The sequence below is a fragment of the Echinops telfairi genome, unplaced genomic scaffold, assembly GCF_000313985.2.
Source record: "Echinops telfairi isolate 266 unplaced genomic scaffold, ASM31398v2 ScPeMD7_31;HRSCAF=116, whole genome shotgun sequence".
Taxonomy (NCBI): Eukaryota; Metazoa; Chordata; class Mammalia; order Afrosoricida; family Tenrecidae; genus Echinops; species Echinops telfairi.
Genome location: NW_022103928.1, coordinates 54,845,797 through 54,866,213, shown reverse-complemented (window position 1 = coordinate 54,866,213; position 20,417 = coordinate 54,845,797). Strand labels below are relative to the sequence as shown.

The 20,417-nt window shown below is 37.7% G+C and overlaps 1 protein-coding gene and 1 pseudogene across 3 annotated transcripts in view; one reads left to right on the top strand and one right to left on the bottom strand.

Moving 5' to 3' along the window:
* Positions 1 to 20,417, bottom strand: part of EPC1 (enhancer of polycomb homolog 1) — a 108,728-nt gene that overhangs the window by 34,177 nt on the left and 54,134 nt on the right. For all 3 annotated transcript variants that reach the window (XM_045289866.1, XM_004702286.3, XM_045289867.1), the window contains exon 2: positions 1,377 to 1,536. In XM_045289866.1, the coding sequence (XP_045145801.1) occupies positions 1,377 to 1,536 (160 nt within the window). The remainder of the gene's footprint in view (positions 1 to 1,376; positions 1,537 to 20,417) is intronic.
* On the top strand, positions 6,428 to 8,967 carry LOC105978554 (annotated as a pseudogene).

Genomic DNA, 20,417 nt, shown 5'->3' with positions numbered 1-20,417 from the left:
TGAACAAATAGAATTGTATGTGAATGTATATATTGGCCTGTGTAAGATGTCAATAAAACTATTAAAAAAATTGAATGCATATATCTTTTCAATTGTTGCTGGGGAAAAAAAAAAGACTTCAATCAACCCCAACAAATAAGTTACAATTCTGCTGACATTTTATTATTTGATTACAATGTCAGCAATTTATTCCTTTTTCAATATAATACCTTTGGTTTTTCTTACAATCAGATTCACTAATTTACCAGAAAAGTGTTTTGTGCTTTGATCCTCAGTAAGTAGTCTATGTATAAAACATGTAAATTCATTAATCTAACTCTATTTTATGAAATCTTACTTTAACCTAAAAGTGTACATTTATAAGATTATAGAGCCGCTGGCTATAGAGTAGATGTGGCTCTAGTTAAAATATTTCAATAAAAATCTCAATGCCATTGAGACAATTGCTGTAACCCACTCCAACTCCAGTCCACTACAGCCTTCTAGTTAATATAACTAAGGATGACATAATTTCAGAATCACCTGAACAAGATTATTCAGAGATTTTTTAATTCTATTTTCTAGAACCTGCTTAGAATGTTTATGCTCCATGTCTTACATGAATGGAAATACATAGACATGCCACTTAAAAAGTAAATTAGAGAATTATTCTAAAAAATATGTTCAAATCAAAATATCATAATAGTAATATAATAATCATAAGACCCAAAATGTATACTATGCCTACTTTCTCTTTGTAAATTACTTAAGTAATATAGTAGTGCTGGAATTCTGAACTAGAAAGAGTGGTTCATATTAAATGAATCCAATGGTTAGTTTAATAAAGAACAATAAAAATTTAACATAGATTAGGGGTTGAAATACGATGGCCTGTGGGCCAAATCTGGCCTGTAATCTACTCTTACATGGTTTTAGTAGAACAGCCATGGTCCTGTATGTTTACTTTACACTGTACCAACAAGCTGAATAGTATCTGCAAAGCTTAAAACAATTATAATTGAACCCCTTATAGAACAGAACAAGTTTGCTGATCCTAAGACATCTTTTAATAAGACTATATTACTATGCTATTATTTCTGTACAGAAAGAAACCATCACTTTCTTAATCTGTGGCTTAGTGTTCCTCTTATTTGACTAATGCAGCATTAAGATCCTTTATTGGCATTAAACTGAAAATTAGGATGGTAAATGTTTTTGGTTTGTTTTGCCAAGCAAAAGTAAACAAAGCACCATTTAAAAAGTTGAAAACGGGCTTTCACAACTCTCAAACCAATGCTCATCAATGAAACAGGCAAGGAAAATAGCCCTGAAAAGATAAAAATGTGCCAAGAGTTACGAAAGAACAAGTAAAATCACTTGTAAAAGTAACTACTTACGCTGTATGTGAATGAGCTGCTTTGGCATCTTGAATTCCCCAGGATATATAGATTCATAGTAAGCAATATTACTTTCAGCCTCTGGGACTGGTATAACCATATTATCCCTCTTCTCGCCATACACCTGCTGTGCTGAAATAGCCCGTTGAAGATGATGTTCCTAAGAAGAGAAGAAAATAGGCAACTTATATAATGAAAGAGAGTATACAAATCAAACAGCCTTACAGAGTTTTTAAATTTATTTGTTTCTTACATTGAGGGGTTTTAGTAGTCTTGATATGATGCTTACGACTAGGGGGTAAAAAGTTTTAAGTAGATAGAAGATTTTGTTAGAAATACCGAAGGTTCATTTAAGAAAAGATGGAATACACTGAAATTGACAAACCATATTTCACAGAGATTCCACAAAGTTGACTAAAGGTTTTAAAGTTCAAATTTCCTACGAGATTCAAAGAAAAAGGGTTAACACATTTGAACATATGAACCAAGACTGTGAAGTATTTTATTCTACTCAGAGGGCACTGTAAGTTTAGAAAGTACTTCTTCATATATATCCATTAATATGATCTTGTCAAAGAAGGGTAATTATCTTCATCTTTACCTTCAGCATATCCTAATGTTGGCATTTTATCACAAGTAATAGTCTTTCTTAAGGATTTCCAACAGCAGAATACTTAGGCTGTCTGGACTAGTATACAACTACAACACAGTGATGTAACCCCTGGCAATATGTCTCACTTGTTTAATCAAAATCTGTTTCTTCTATTGAGAAAAATCAGAACCCAAATTAAGAGATCTAAAATAACTGTGAGTAAAATGTTTAGTATAATGCCTAGTTTATAACAAGTACTCAAAATTAACTCGTTTATTTACTATCCAAGATTTTGAGTTTGTGATTTCAACAGCTACAAGTGTCTGCTCTTACCGAGCCTTATCAATATCAAAATTTGAAATAGAAAACAAGTCAAACCCAGAGCCTTTGGATGGATTCTGAGTGGACCTATGAGGACTGAGTAAAAACTGCATGCTAGGGCTCTCAAGGCTGCAAACCTTTGCTGAAACAGACTGCCACATCCTCCTCCTGCAGAGCAGCTGGTGAAGCACACCCTCACCAAGGTAGCAACCAGTGTCTGATTGAAAAATATTTGGAGAGTATGAAAATGAAAAGTTCCCATTTTCATATGTAGCCTCTTTTTGAGAATGCTTGTACTATTCCAATTTTTAAATGCACACATAAACATATATAATTCACATATAGGCTATAACATGCATAGCTTTACTCTTTTCCCAACAGTTTTATTGGCAAGTAATTTACATATAATTCAGTAGTACAATCACTTAATCATATCAAGGAGAACTATACAATCACCCCCACATCAATTTTTAGAGCATCCCTCCCCCATGATTAAATTGCCCTTGAAATGAGTTATGCAATCACAATCCATTCTAGTGCGCCCTCCCACCTCCTGTCTTCATTATTCACTCCCCAAATCCCCTTTCCCTCGCTATCATTCATCACCACCCCCAACCCCTGAATTCCCTTGTATCTGTTGTTATCATTATGCATTCACTCTTCCTGTGCTTCACAGCTGGGAAACCAAATAGAAAGCAATACTAAACAAAATCATGCTAAGGTGGTAAGGTTGAAAACATAATAGTATACACACAATAATACAAATAATGTGTAAGAAGGAAAAGGCTCCCAAGAACATTCAAAAAGCTAGGGAAGACATTTCTGTCATGGAATCAGTAAGAAATACTTGGATCCAGAACAAATTCAGCTTGTGTCTATAGAGTGATCAACTGGCCAAGTATCAAAGTTGATCCAGCATAATCAAGGTTACAATGGTTCTGCCTGGTAGGAAGGCTGATTTTGACTCTTCCCTGTGGCTAGAGCGGATCTGCCAGCAGCTCAGTCTGACTACTCTGCAGATGGGTTTTGGGATCCCACTGTCCCCATAGCCCTCGACGAATTGTGTGTTCATAATTTTTGCTCTGGTGGTTTTCTCCTCAGCATATTCAAAATGTGTAATTGTTATCTCTGGCTGGTGTGCTTCTTCCGTATGGATTTAGCTTAGATGGCTGCTTGTGTGAATGAAAGCCTTTAAGACCCTAGACACTATTCTGATTGATAGCTGGGCACCATTTACTCTTATCTTGGGTTCACTTTAATAGATCTGAGAGCTCTTTCCATGGTGTGGTGGTGTAATGGGTTACACATTGGGCTGCTAACCACAAAGTCAGCAGTTCAAATCTACCAGCTGCTCCACGAGTGATAGATGTGGCTTTCTATTGCAGTAAACAGTTACAGTTCTTAGAAAACCACAGGAGCAGTTCAATCCTGTCCTAGAGGGTTATGAGTCAGAACTGATTCAATGGCATTGTGTTTGGTTTGAGGTTTTACATTAATAGCTACACTGTATGAAGATAAGTAAAAAACCTACTAAACAAAAATATCAACACGTGAAGCTAATCTCCATGTAGGTCTATACGCTTTGAAAAGATGCTGTATCTCTCTATCTTTTATATGAAGAATTCTGAGCTCTTTGGTTTATACATCTGACCTCACTTGGAGACGCAACAGAGAGAAATAGCTCATTGGAGGCCGGACACATTTTCTATGTGAGACATTTCTGTTGCCACGCCTGATGGAACTACACTGTTCCACCAGAGCCCTGGAGCTGGAGAAGCCACGCGGAGGCCCATGCCAACACTGAGATGCTTCTACCACCATTGGACCCACAAGACTTTCCACCGGTCATCTTCCTGCATTTGGTGCTATTGCATGTGTTGTGTGAGGCTGAAGAGGAATTTATAGACTGGTATCAGACATATGGGCTAATATCAGACTTATGGGTTTGATCTGGACTAGGCTGAGATACAATTGCTCTTTGACATAAAGTTCTCTCTTACACACTAGTGCCTTGGGATTTGTTTCTCTAGTCAACCCGGACTAACACATCAAACTGCAGTTTTGGCATCCCAAAGACTCAAATTGAGTTCCTTTGAAATGGTCTTTGAATTATGGGAACCAAAGATGTCTAAAACAGCAAAATCAGGATTAGAGGGTGGGTGATGTAGTTTTTCAATGAGGTCCTTGCAGAACAGTTTTACCTTAAAAAAAAAATGAGTAGGTGCATTGTCGTGATGGGAAAAATAATTCCTTGGTGTAAATTCCCTGGTCTTTCTCATCAATGCATCTTCCACTTTCTTACTTCTTCATAATAAGCCCCATGATTGTCTAGTGTCCTTGGAATCCCCAAAAGCTATCACCATAACCTCTGCTTTGAATTTCACTGCCCCAGCAAATCCCTAGAGAAGCTACTATTTTGACTGGAACTTTTTATTTTTTAAGGAACCCTATGTAACCAAGACAGAGGGTACTACCGTACTGAGACAACTTGTGTGCAGTCATACACGGACACAAAGACCTGTTTAAACATGTCTTGTTCAGAATAAGACCCCTGCAGGTATGGACTGGATCCCTAGGAGCAATACTAACAGAAGAGGAGGATCAGAAAAGACTCAATGATGATCTCTGGAAAACTCAGCAGCACATTTCCAGTCTCCATGAAGCTTTGCGCCATGGTTCTCGGCTCCCAAAGTACTCAATTTTGTTACTTTACGTTCACCTAGTGAATTGGACAAATGTAAACTTGAGAGGCAGAAATCCAAATGTGAAGCTTAGCATCACCACCTACATTCAAGTTCAGCAAGTTATCCTGTTCTATTTATTATTTGCATTTTCCCCCTTATTCATCTTTCTCCCTTCTTTCCATAAGGAAATGCTACTTCTTTACTCTCATTTTGTTTTTGCTCACTTGGTAAAAAATGTTGATTTTTTCCCCCAGTTTGCTTTTTTTTGGTTCTTTGTTAAAAACATTGGTAATTAATGAAAGTTGACTTCAAGTAAGATATATTACTAATAGTTGAGAAGTCAAAAATATCCAAGAGTGTCATTTTCTATCTGTAGGTAAAATATAGTTGCAGGAACAGTATTGCAAATGTGTCAAAAATATCTGCCCACTGATGGACATGATTCAGTTCCAAATTTGCACTATGATTTTGCTCACATGGATGTACATCTCTACTGACAGTACCATTTGTAGGTCACAATCATTATGAGAAATATCCATTTGTTCTTCAAAGCCTCACTGGAAATGATTTTTTTCACTGTTTCTCTGAAACAGAATTGCTTTCTGCTTTTGGTCCCTACGTTCTACACTTAGGACATTGTGCTGTAATTATCGTTTACATTCTGATCTGAAAAGTGTGTAAGATTGGAGATTGTTTTAGTGAACAGCAGGATCAGCAGTTCAAAAGCACCAGCTGCTCCTCAGGAGAAAGATGAGGCTTTGCTCCCTTAAGCAAAGAGTTGCAGTGTTGGAAACTGACAGGGGCAGCTTTACCTTGTCCTTTAGGGTCGCTTTGAGTCGGCATTGACTTGATGGCAGAGAGATGCCCTTGTTAAGTCTGAATCTCTGCAAACTCTTGGAGGTCATTATGACGTCATGCTAATGGACTACTTCATCTGGATGATGTAATTCTGTCTCTTGTCTTTGTCTGGTCAGGACTTAATAAATGTTCTCCTTAAATTTGTATCTCCTAAGTACGGCGTGCTAACCAATTGCGCTATTGGAGCATTCAGTAAAAAAAGAAAAAAGATTGTATCTTTTTGTAAAAAAAAAAAAAAATATATATATATATATTGCTTTCTTGTAATATTTGGTTGGGGAGTGCATATTGCTTTAAAGACATGGCTAAATAAGAATATTTTTGTAATCTGTGTAGTACCTAAACATAATTTTATAATATGCATGTCACTAGAGAACAATTAAATATTTACTCATTAATTTTTAAGCAATAACCACAACATTTAGCTACAACAATTAATTAAGACCACATTTAGGTCCTTTTAAGTGCCGAATTCAAAACAGCCTTCTAAAATAGTAATGGCTACTAAACAGAAGGGGCCAGGAGAGAGAGGCCGCATTCAGTCGGGTCCAATCTTCCCTGCTTCTCTTTCCCAATCTCCTCTGGCTTCCAGAAACATGGCCTCTAGTGTGGCTGTCTCCAATGGTGCCATCAAGGTGCTCAATGAGGCGAAGGTGCGCAAATCCTCAACACCAGAGGAGGTCAGGAAGTTCAAGCAGGCCATGCTCTTCTACCTGAGCGAGGACAAGAACATCATCCTGGAGGAGGGCAAGGAGATCCTGGTTGGGAATGTGCGCCAAACTGTGGATGACCCCTATGCCACCTTTGTCAAGAGGCTGCCTGACAAGGGCTATCGCTTTGCTCTGTACGACGCCTCCTATGAGACCAAGGAGCTCTGGTGTTTATCTTCTGGGGCCCCGAGTGTGCACCCTGAAAGAGCAAAATGATCTACGCTAGCTCCAAGGATGCCATCAAGAAGCTGACGGGAATCAAACATGAATTACAAGCAAGCTACTACGTGAATGCAGGTTGCCCCCTTCCTGCCAGATGGGAGAGTCTGGGGGGACCCTAGCAGGGGAGGACAATTCCTTGACCCTAGTTGCCAAACAGCCCCCTCATCCCCTGGACCACCCTCCTCCCTATGCCCAGACAGCTCTGGCCTTCCCAAATGGCTTCTGACCTTTGAAACAGACCAGGTGTCTCCCTGCCCCTGCAGGCACCACAGTTGTTGGGTTTTTTTGGTATGTGTGTGTGTGGGGGACCTGTATTTTTTTTAATGACTACTCCCCACCACTTTTCCAGGCTGACAACTTCTAACTGTACTAGTCTGTACTGTTCATTTAGTGCTGCATGTTAGTGGCAAATCAAGATGACTCTGCCCACACTGGCTGCTCCCCCCTCTACCCTCCCTTGGTCAATGAAGAACTTTCAATTAAAAAAAAAAAAAGTAAAATAAAACAGTAATAAAGGTTAAATTTCTTCTGGGAAAATAAGTGATGACTAATTCTGTAAATTCTGTACTAAGAAGTTTAAACCCACGATTATTTATGCATGTAGAGCTAGACTTCATTGATGCCTGAGCAAAAGGGCTTGGCTACTCTCAATCCGAATTTCAAAGGACACTCTAAGAACTAAATCATTATTAATGCCTATTCAAGAACAATACTCTGGCAAGTATTCTCTAGTTTTTCTACAAACACCCAATCTCCTATTCACTCTGACAACATTCTATGTTTTCTGCTATTACCTTTACTTCACAGAATAGTTACAAGAATCTTGTTAAAACAAAAGTCGGATCATGCCATTCTTCTCTTCCCAACTCACTTAGAATAAATATTGAAGTTCACATTATAATTTCAAACTCCAACATGATTTGCATTCCCCCTTTCTCATTACCTCATTGGCATCATTAATCCTCTTCCCACTCATGCAGTCCTGATCAGACTGTATTTCTTGCTGTTGGTCAAATTCTAAGGTACAGCTTTGGTCACTTATCTCCTCTAAGTCTTTATTCTACAATCACATTCCCAGACAGACCTGTCCTTACCAGATCTTCTACTATATACATCCCAAAGTGGCTATGATTCAAAATGCTGACAGTGCCAAATATTGGTGAGGATGTGGAATAAATAGAACCCTCACATATTAATAAGAAAAAGCCTGACAGATTATTTTTTCTTGTTTTATAGTGAGGGGAAGTCATATCAAACATAATTATAATTAACCACTGTAAACAATTCAGTGGCATTTACAATGCCTCGCACCGCACTTTGCTATGGCACCTGTGTACTGTATTCAGTTATCTCTACATGAAGGCAAGAACCAGGTAGACAGCCTCATCTTTGTCCCAGAAAGCAAGTGAGGTAGATTTGAACCTCCACAACCATATGATTAGCAGTCCTGCGCTCACCCAAGAGTGCCACCAGGTCTCCTTAATAAACTATAATAGGTGTAAACAACTTTCATATACACTGAGAAACCAAAATATTTATGAGACTAATTTCGCTGCAATATTCTTTGTACTGAAGTGATGTAGAAGCAAAGCACAATTTTCCCAAGGTATTCTTGCCTGTATTTATGAATCCGGTGTTCTGCTGAAATCTGGGCTAGAAATTAAGATTTACATCTTGTTATAAGCCTACATGTGGTAGTTGAATTCATGATAGTAGGTGAAATTGTAAAGAAAAGTTTATACAAGGGCCAAGGGCTAAACTTTGTTATATCTTTTGTGTGTGCTGGATTATATAAACATTTATTTTTAGACAAGTTTAAGCTAGGTATTTAGTTTATTCAGTGCTGGTGCTTTAGGATATTTACTGCCAAAGAGAAAGAAAAACATCATTTGTATTTTGACTGTTTCAGTTAAAAGTACTAAGTCGTTAAGTGAGAATAAAATTAGCTCCTAGGGATACAGTTGGTGGTATAGCAATTATGAGCATACAGATTTACAAGAAAAAAGTTTTACAACCCTTTTTAAAAATTAGCTTTTAAATTTTTAGTGAACAGTCCAATTAGATTGTGGCTTTTCTGTGGATGAACAGACTTCAATTTTAGTCTTTTCCCCTTCACATTATCAGGCTACGCACTGGTCATGCACGCCCTTACTCAGTACAGCACAGACAACCCATGTCTAAAGGAATATAATGGAGACAAGTAAGACGTGAGGAATAGGTAAGGATCATAGTTAAACTTATTACCTTAGATTGCCTTGGCCTAACCAATTAGTAACTTTAAGCCTTTATTTCTAAGTAAGATAGAAAATTTGCATGTATTTCTCACTGAAGAGAAATAAGAGGACTGGACTATTTTTACCAAGAACATAACAGACCTTTATTGTTTCATTCTTAAAAGTAATTGCCATTGACTCTTTTACTATTTATTTCTTGCGAAAATAAAATTAAATTGCCCTTACTTGTTAAATATTCTTTCTTGAACTATTTTTAACTAACCACGAGTATTTGAAATAAAACAAGATGTACTCAAAAGTTTAAACTTTCTCCTTTGATTGTAAGAAATTCAATCTTTATTTTTTTCTGATGTCTCTTCTAAAGCAGGTGTGGGCTTAAGTAAATAATGCAATTCACTGGCCAATTTATTTCATGAAAGCAAGTATGTATTGCATATGTTCAAATGTTAGGCAGGTTTCTAGACCTGGAGGCAAATCAAAGCAAAAAGCAAATCCTGATTTTCATCGATCTTACATATTGGTTAAAGATAGGAGGATAAATAAAACAGTAAGTAAACTATATAGTCTATAAGGAGATTAGAGGAGCCTTGCTGGTGTAATGAGCTAGGTATTAGACTACTAACCAAAAGGTCAGTAGTTCAAACTCACCAGCCAATCTATGGGGAAAAGGTGAGGCTTTCTACTCCTGGAAGGAGTTAAAGGAGAAACCTACAGGGGCAGTTGTCTACTACATTACTTGATGGCAATGAGTTTGTACTTGTTTTATCACACTTCTTTCCTTCTCTCCGTCCATTAGTCCCATCTTAATCTTTGGATATACTCCAAAGTGAATTACAGACATCAGTACACTTCTCCCTCAATTCTTAAATTTGCTTATCAATAATTAGAATTCAGTATTTATTTGCTGGTTGTTTTTTTCCCTGAAGTCAAATCTGTGTACAATAGAATTCACAAATATTACGTGTACACAGAGACTTCAAGAAGGCTGTGAAAAAACAAACTAAAAGAAGGTTGTGGGAAAATTCCACTATCTTTTAATCCCATTTTCGTAGCTCCCTTGTATATATATATATATACATATATACACACACACTTTGCTCCCTTGTATATTAACTTTATCTTGTCAAATTCATATACATGCATAACTCAACCCCATCTCTGTCAGATAAAGAACATGACCACACTCCCAGAAACTTCATGCTTCTCTACCAGTCCCTGTCCTAACTTCCAGAGGCAGCGACTGTTTTTATTTTTTCTCTACCATAGATTAGTGTGGCCTGTTTTAGAATGTCACATAAATTGACTCAGAAAAGTATAAACTCTTCTGTATAAAGTTATTTTCATTAATTGTATTATCTATACAATTTACCTTTGTTGTTGTGAGTAAAAATGTGCCATGTGCCTAAATCAGAATTTGTCCATCTGTCCACTTAGTAATGGAAAGTTGAGCTGCTTCCAGTTTAGAACTATTATTTATACAAATATGTAAACATTCCTAAGATATTTTTATAGAGCTGTGTTTTCATTCGTCTTAGGTAAATACCTAGGTGAAATTGCTAAGCCATATGGAATATACACCATATATACTCGAGTATAAGCCAACCCAAATATCAGCCGAGGCACCTAATTTTACCACAAAAACTACATTTAAAAATGTGCCAAAAAACTCGGCTGATACACGAGTATATATGATATGGTTTTAAGAATTTGCCATGTTTTGAGAATGATGAGGGCAACAAATGTACATATGTGCTTGACACAATGGATGTATGAATGGATTGTGATAAGAATTGCATAAGCCCCCAATAAAATAATAAAAAAAAGAAAAAGAAAAAGATTTCGCCAAACCTCAAATCCACAGGTGTTAAAAAATTGGAGCCTTTGTACACTGCTGGTGGGAATGTAAGTTGTTCAACTGCTGTCAAAACACTTTGGCAGCTCCTCAAAATGTTAAACATAAAACTATGTGATTTATCAATTCTACCCCCAAAGTGAAAACAGCTACTCTTACCAAACACGTGTACACTCATGTGTACAACAGCACCATTCACCCTAACCAAAACGGTGACAGCAATCCAAATGCCCATAAAATAATTCAACAGATGAACTGATAAACACAAAAAGTTAAATACTGATAGTTTCTGGAGTAAGTGATTAAGATATGATCCTGTGCTTAATTATTTTGGGATCAAATGACAAAATTAGAATACAAACTGTAGTTAAATATTTTACCAATGTTAAATTTGTTAAGGTTTCCAAGTGTTCTGTGATTCTATATGAGACACCATCCCCATTCTTAAGAAATGCCTATTGGAATACTTAGTGGAAAAGGCCATGAATTTGTAATTTACTCTCAAATGGTTTAGAACCAAAATTGTGTGGGTGTGTATGACATCTATGAAAATAAATAGTAAAGCAATTGGGGAGGGGATTTTATAACAGGAATATCTGGGTACTCATTAAGAGTCCTGGTGGAATAGTGGTTACCAGTACTCAAAGGGGCAGTTCTATCCTGTCTATAGAGTCGCTGTGAGTCAGCATTGACTCCGTGACAGTGAGTTTAGTTTTTTTGGTCTAGGGTACTGATTAAGAGCTCTGGTAATCTAATTGATTATGCACTGGGCTGCTAGTTTGGCAGTTCAAAACCTCAGGAGAAAGACAGGGCTTTCTACTTCTGTAGAGAGTTACAGTCTCAGAAACTCACAGGACAATTCTATCTTGTCCTGTCGGGTCACTCTGAGTCAATAGTAGTAAGTTTGGTTTTTAGTGTGAACACAGATTATATGGTACTCTGTGTATAGATACTCTTATTCGTGCGACTTTTCTGGAAGTTTTAAATTATTTTCAAGTGTTTTTGTTTGTTTGAATCTGAGCAATCTTTTTTTTAAAGGCACATATGTAGACATTCTACAAGTAAAAGGAAAAGATGCACAGCTTGTAGAATGACTGTCAAGAAAGTGTGTAATTTCCAGTGGCAGTGGTGTTTTCTGGGCCTTAATTCTCTTATCTGCAAGAGTGAATATGAACTAGATCGTCTCAGAATACGATCTTCTGAAAAACAATTCTAAGGAAGAAACTCTGTGACAAGAGCATTTGGGAGATTAATTTTGTGAAGTGCACAAGGGTAAACTAAGTCAAACACTTTCTCTACAGTAGGATCCTCAGACTGCACACATGCCAAGATGTGTTATTAATTTTTCCAATGAGTAATGCAAAATCCAGCATTTTCTAGTTATATATAGACTACTAGTTGCGTGATTTGTATCAATTTTGAAAAATGTAACTTTGTGATTCCATTATCACCCAACTCATATTGACTTTTTCTCACTAACTTAAAAAAAAAAGGTATTTTCATCTAGAAAATGAACCTTTCACAGGCCATGATAGCGATATACCACCCCTGCCCGCTGAGTCGACTCCAACCCAACAGCAGCCCTACGTGGCAAGAGAAGAACAGCCCCACCCAGTTTCCGAGGCTGCGGATCTTTACAGAAGCAGACTGCCACATCTTTCTCTCACGGATGGATGGTGAATTCAAAGTGCCAACCTCCTACGTAGCAGTTGAGTGCTTTAACCACAGCATCACCAAGGACCCTATGATTTGGGGACTAAATCTGGCCAACCATTTATTTTTTATAATAGTTATTTGAATATAATTACCCCAATCAATTGGCATACTATCTATGGCTCTTTTTGCCTTACAGTAGCATAGCTGAATAGTTGTGGCAGACAACATAACTATAAAGCCTATTTTTTATTTACTATTTGATTCTTACTATTTTTATTTACTATCTGGTTCTTCCCAGAACTAGTGTGCCAACCATTATATCAAAAACCAAACAGACTGCCGTTGAGTTGATTCCAACAAGTCTGTCATCCCACTAAAAACTCCTTAACCATTGTAAGACTGAACTGATCAGACAGAGAAGTACACCTTTTAGGAAATATGTAAATCTTTATGGGAGCAGACTGCTTCACCTTTCTCCCACAATGAAGCTGGTGGGTTCAAACCACTGACCTTGTGGTTAGCAAGTCAATGTATAACACACAATACCAGAGCATCTAACCTATATAAATCAAGCAAAAGCCAAACTCACTGCCATTGAGTTAATTCCAACTCATAGCACCCTATAGGACAGAACAGAACTGCTCCTGTGGGTTTCTGAGATAATAACTCTCTACGGGAATACAAAGTCTCATTTTTCTTTTGAGGTAGTTTTAAATTAATGACCTTGTGGTTGGTAGCCCACTGCATAACCACTATGCCATTAGGGCTCCTAACAATTACAGACAAAGTTATTTATTGTTGAGATTTAGCTGTCTAGTTGTGTTAAGATGGGTCGGCAGCAGTTAGGACAGTGACGTATGCTCTACTGATTATCCGGGAACATGGCAAAGAGAAAGCAATAGTTGATTAAATCCAATTTTTAATCACTGTTCAGATGCTCTATTAGGCACTTAATCTTCACTCTATATTTACTTTACAGGGAAAGTGAATCTTGGTATGATTACATCACTTGCCCGAAGTAGTGGAAGTAGGATTTGGATTGAGGTCTGTTTCCAGAACCCCATGGTCTTTCTACTGCAGCTTAAGTTCTCCTTTTGTCTCCTTTTGCTTTCCCCATCTATGGCTGAGCTCTGGCTGGTACACCGTGGAGGGTTCAGAATACTGAGAGAGAAGCAGAAAAGACTTGAAACAGTGAAGAGATGAGAAGTGGCACCCTGGTGACAAGAACCTTGGGGAAAGGATGAATCAATTTTTAAAGATACTACTTGCAGCTTTTACTGTATTAGAATGCATAAAGTTCAACTGCCTGGTTAATGGTCTAAATACAGATATATCTAATTTAATTTTGATAGCAATAGTATACAGGTAATTGAAACATTTTTATAAGGAAGTACTTTTCAGAATGAGAGAACTGGGGCCCAGAAAGCGTTGCTGGATCTGTCTAGAGCAGTGGCTCTCAACCTTCCTAATGCTGCGTTTAATACAGTCCCTCATGTTGTGGTGAGCTCCCAACCATACATTATTTTTGTTGCTACTTTATAACAGAAATTTTGCTACTGTTATGAATTGGGTGACCTCTGTGAAAGGGTCGTTCGACCCCCAAGGGGTCGAGACGGACAGGTTGAGAACCACTGACTTAGAGCAGGGGTGTCAAACTGGCAGCCCCTGAAGTAATTTTTGTGGCCCACAATGCTCTGAAATAAAATGAAAATTGAAAAAAATTGTTTTGAAGAAAATAGCGCTTAGAGGAGATCGAGGCAATACTGTACACACAACTCCCGTGTTACATTTTATTTCAGAGGCCACAAAAAAAAAAAAAAAAAAGGACCGCAAGCGGCCCAGGGACTGCCAGTTTGACACCCCTTACCCAGAGGATTCTGAGCATTCTTCTAACAGATTAGAGCTCTTAAAGCTTTTCTCCTGGCACGCTGCATATAACGGATGGAGTAAGAAACATGCAGTCACTAAGAGTCAAGACCAGGTCCTCTGTGTAACTGCTGAGTGCTTATCAACCACGGATGTACATAGCTTTGCAATATCGGAAATATGTGGAACCCACCAGCTGTTCCATGGGATAAAGACATGGCAGTATGCCCCAGTAAAGATCTACAACTTTGTACAGACTATGGGCAGTTCTACTCTGTCTGCAGGGTTGCTACAGCTCAGAAATGACTATGTTTTCGGTTTTAAGCTACATAAAAATAGAAAAACAACAACAACAACAACAACAACAAAAATAGAAAAACATTCAAATTCTTCATTCCCCTGGACTTTCAACACATTACTTACATCTTTGCCATGGTTTGCCATAGGAGAAAAACAAATCAATCAGAAGTACAAAATTTCTCTAAGGGAACAGATATTTAACCAAAAGAAAATTATGAAGAAATTTATACTTGGCCCTTATTAAATATTAAAGTAGTTTATTTACTTAGCTATTATTACATGAAGGGGTTTTAAAAAGTCTGTGGAAAAATGGAATGAAAAGATAATGCAATATCTTCTACCATAAAGACTATCTAATTTTATTTCCCAGAGAGATAAGGGATCTATAGTGATAACCCAATAGGTTGAAACAAAGCCTCAAGTTAGACTAAATCACGGGCCTAGTTCTTCTACCAAAAATAACAGATCTATGGTATTTTCCTACCAGTCAAGGTAGCAAATAGGATTTTCCTGTTGGCACACCTGTTTTTATTGTATCATTTGTTTTACCTATCCTTGAGGGCTTGTATGAATGCGAATTTTTTTTCAGGTTGAAGGTAACCTTGGAAATATAGCAATAGTAGTAACAATAGTAATCTACCAGCCTTATTATTCACTTTAGAATACAACTAAGAATAATTCTGCCATAACTTTCTTCCTTTTCTTAGCAAGTCCCTAGCTTTCACCAATCCCATAAGCCACCCCATGTAATGTCTGATGTCTGAAATAGGAGCTGCCTGTCTTCCCTCGGTAGTGGTTTAAAAAAGGGGGCTCTGAGACGCACAAAATTTTAACTATGTTTTTTTCATTTACTCGAATGTACACTTATTTTCAAAGTAGTAAACATGGTAGATAAAAATATGTCATATCATAATTTTAAATTATTGGACTTAATACTATTTGTTAAATTCTTTTCTGATAAACTATTAAAGCATATGGTGTACATAATGCTTCTGCATTTACTATAATACACTTTAGAAATGGGAAGATATTGATGTTTTAATTTTGATAAAATGGACATTGATACTGACATAGTAAAGTAAAACAGCACATATTTTGATATCAGACATCAGGGTTGGGAACTTAATTCTGCTATTTAATAATTGTGACTTAACTTCTCTAGACTTCAGTTTCCTTGTTAATGTAATCAGGTAATTGCCATAGTAAGGATAAAATAAGAAAATACACATAAAACTCTTAGCACAATGTCTGGTGTACACTTATTTAGCTTTTGGTAATAAATAAAATTAACTTAACCTTTGTGTTAACTCCCTTACTGGTAAAGGAAAAAAGTACTCTCCTTCCCCCTCTACTGCTTCTATAAATTAAGGAAGATGGGTGGGGAAAGGGCTTAGTTCTTCCTTCACTAACTTTATGGTCTTAGCATTTAGGAAAGAGACAAACGCTTGGAAAAGACCTGTGAAAACACTGAGTTGTACTGACACAAACAAGCAAAACAATTTCCAGATTTAAAAAAATGACTTATTTAAAAAATCATTTTATTGGGGGCTCTTACAACTCTTATCACAATATATACATACATTGTGTCAAGCACATTTGTACATTTGTTGCCCTCATCATTCTCCAAACATTTGCGTTCTACTTGAGCCCTTGGTATCAGCTCATTTTTTCCCCTTTCCCCATTCCCCCCTTCTTCCTCATGAACCCTTGATAATTTTTAAAATATTATTTTGTCATACCTTACGCTGTCCGACATCTCCCTTCACCCACTTTTCTGTTGTCCTTCCCCCAGGGAGGAGGTTATATGTAGATCCTTGTAATTGGTTCCCCCTTGAGGGTACTTTCTTTTTTTTTTTTAAATCATTTTATTAGGGGCTCATATAACTTATCACAATCCATACACACATTGTGTAAAGCTCATTTGTACATTCATTGCCCTCATCATTCTCAAAACATTTTCTCTCCACTTAAACCCCCAGCATTAGGTCCTCATTATTCCCCTCCCTCCCCGCTCCCCCCTCCCTCATGAGCCCTTGATAGTTTATAAATTGTTATTTTGTCATATCTTGCCCTGTCCGACATCTCCCTTCACCCACCTTTCTGTTGTCCGTCCCCCAGGGAGGAGGTCACAAATAGTTCCTTGTAATCGGTTCCCTCTTTCCTACCCACTCTCTTGAGGGTACTTTCTATAGGCAGGAGGCAAGCTGGCAAGTTCTTTAGTCCCCAAACCAAATGCGCAGTCCTCCAGTTTGCGGCAGCGACCCCATTTAATCAGGAGCCCTGGTGGATCAGGAGTTGTGGTGCCATATAGTTATAGCTGTTAACTGCATGGCCAGCAGTTTGAAACCACCAGCCACTCTTTGGGAGAAAGATGAGGCTTTCTAGTTCCATACGGACTTAGTCTTGGAAACCCACAAGGACAGTTCTATCTATGAGTGGGAATTGACTTGCGGGCAGTGAATTTGAGTACCTTACACGATACAGTAGAGACCTTCTCCAAGGCTGTAAGTCTTTAGGGAAAGAGACTGCCTGCCTTATCTACCTCCTACTGACTAAATGGAGTTCAAACAGCTGACCTTTCTGATTAGCAGATGAGTGCTTAATCATTGCACCATCAGGGCATCTGTTTTAGGCCCTCAAATAAGGCATATTTTACTTCAGATTGTTTAAGAAAGATAAAGGAAAAGGCAGAATCTCCTGGCTATCCCTACAAGGATAAAACACTGGACTTAGAAAGCTCCTCCAGGTGAGCTCACTCAGTGTCTAATGAATCGTCCCCATCGCTAGATTACAGGGAAGCTTATACAGTTGGCCTGGTGGGAGCTTGGAATTGCTAGGATCGCTGGTGGCACAATGATTACTCGTTTGGCCGCAATCTTCAAGATGGGCAGTGTTTTTGCAGCAGGAGCTGCTGAGTTTCTTCAGTACTCTGTTGTCCAAATTATGAAGTTCGCTACGGTTATTCTACCTGTTCTACCACTGTGTATTGTGTGTGTGTGTGTTGCAGGTAACATTTTCATCCACTTCGAAAGGAACCACATTCATACCTGATGATGAGACTAATGTGCACTATCTGGAAAGTTTAAGACTTCAAGCTTGATATGTTATAATCAGATGAGACTTTGGAGCTGGCTTCACTGGGGGAGATATGCGTATTATTCTGCCTGCAGAAAGGGAAGTGATCCAAATCACTGTTTTACCAGAAGGGAAGATTTGTCACTATGCTGGCTTGCCCAGTATTTCTCTTTTCTAACTTGTGGTGATATAGTAAGATTGCATCTCCTGGTTCCCTAAAGTTAGGTTCAGTCTTGTGACCTATTTTAGCCAATGCGTTGTGAAGGAAAGTGACATGCAACTTTTGCGTTAGAGCAGTTTCATAGCTAATTGAAGACCTACGGTCTTCCAAGATATTTCCCCTCTGTTAGTGTCTAGTCATGTTCAGGCTAACGGCTATTCTGTTAGGATCCCGGAGAGCATGCGTAGCAGAACTTCCAACTCAACCCAATGGACAATGTAGCATTAGACAGAAATAAAATGTTTAAAGTCACTAAGATAATGAAACTGTATAAAATAACACTGGCAATACTGGCTAAGAAATGGCAGGAAAGCTGTAATTCACTGAACTTCCATGTCAGAGCAAGCTGTCCAATCACTAGTACAAGTCTCATTTACAAATGATATTGAGGTCTACATCTCAAATGACCTAACCACACAGTATTATCATTATCCTTAAGTAATGTTAAATTACTGTGGAAGTTATGCTCCTAATCCCTAAACACGGCTGTGAGATAGAACAAACTAGACACATGTGAATAAACAGACCAATTCAGCCATTCACTCAATAAATATGAGACATTAAAGTCCAATCCTAGAGATAGTTGGGAGTTGAGCATCATGTACGAAAGACTAATAAAAATAACCACATAAATAAAATGCAAGTTTACAAAAGTAATTGCTATGAAAGCTGAGAGCCTGTTACAGACTTGTCTTGGTGATGGGATACCTAAGGAAACGACTTTGAAGCTGAAGGATTAGTGGGAAAGTATTAAACAAAGCAACAGAGGGACAATGTTTCTATATAATAGGAGTAAGAACCTGCCTTAAGAAACATGAAGGCAAAACCAAAACACAACATGAAGGCTTTGCAGGAATTGACAGAAAACAGGGACAGATTACAAAAAGTCAGTATGTAGCCATTTTAAGAGCAGTGGTATGCTTTTTTATGGGGTTGGAAGCAGGAAAGTGTCCTCGTGAGATTTCAGCTTTCCAAAGATCATTTTGGTTGCAGTCAGTCTTGGAGACTACAACACTGCTAACTTGGTAAAAATAGCTATGAAACTACTGAAATTGAAGGAAGAGATGATAGTGCCTTGGCAGTTCCAAGAGAGATGACAGTCTATTGCCATAAAGATCTACAGCCCTGGAAAGCCTACATACAGTTGCTCTGAGTTAAAACTGACTCAGGGGCAATGAGTGGGGAATAGCCTACTCAAATTTTCCAACCACTGTGATTCAGAGGACAACTGAACATATTAAAAGGAAAGGGCAGTATAACACTGATTTGTTTTGGCTAACAACAATAACAAAATTAATTTATACAAGGATGCCTTTCTCATAGGGGTGTTATTCTTTTGGGACCCCTGGTGGTACAGTGGTTAAAGCATCAGCCACAAAGCAAAAAGTTGGGGGCTCAAATCTACTAACTTGCTTCATGGGAGAAAGATGTGGGTGGCAGTCAGATTTCATAAAGATTTATGAACGGTAGGGGCAAAGTGGGGAGAGGAAGGGGGAACTGATCACAGTGATACACACAAAACCACACCCACACCAAGGGAACAAACAAAATAAACCATAGGGGGAGACAGCGGTTGGTGTAAGATATGAAAATAATAATAATTTATAATTTATCAAGGGGCCACGGGGGGAGGGGCAAGAGGAGGAGGAAGGATCTGATACCAATGGCTCAAAAGAAAGTAAATGTCCAGAAAAGGATGATGGCAACATATGTACACATATGCTTGATACAATTGATGCATTGATTGTTCAAAGAGTTGTGAGAGTCCCTAATAAAATGACCTTTTAATTAAAAAAAAAAGTTCTTTAATTCTCAAAAAAAAATTATGATCTTGAAAATCCTACAGGGCAATACAATTTTGTCTTATAAGGCTGATATGAGCTGGGATGAAATCAACAGCACCAAGTTTAGTCCTTTTATATGACACATGTATATTAGGTACAAGTGATCATCTTATTTTATACCATTTAATTTAGTAGCTAAAACATCAGATTATATTCTATCTATTCCCAATGAGAAGGCAAGAACGAAAACTTTCTAGACTAGAACAGGTGTTACAGATTACAGGTGTTATACTCACATTTAAATTTCAGAAATAATTCAAGGTAGCCGTGCCTCAAAATACTCACCACCATGCACTGCTTGTTAAGTCAATTTTGACTCAGGGATACTGTGAATACAACTGCCCTACAGGGTTTCCAGGGCTGCAAATCTTACAGAAACTGACTGCTACGTTTCTCTTGTTGAGAAGCTGAAGGGTTATAGTTAAACTGGTTTCGCACTACTGAAATAAAATACTAGGCATCCCAGAGAAATCAAGACTTAGATATGAAGTAGAGTTAGGGATTACAGAATTTTATATGGGGGAAAAAAAACTCACTTCTAGCAAAACAAAGAATATGAAAAAAGGTTACTCCTATAGCTTTTTTATTCTGTCCCATCTAAAAGCAA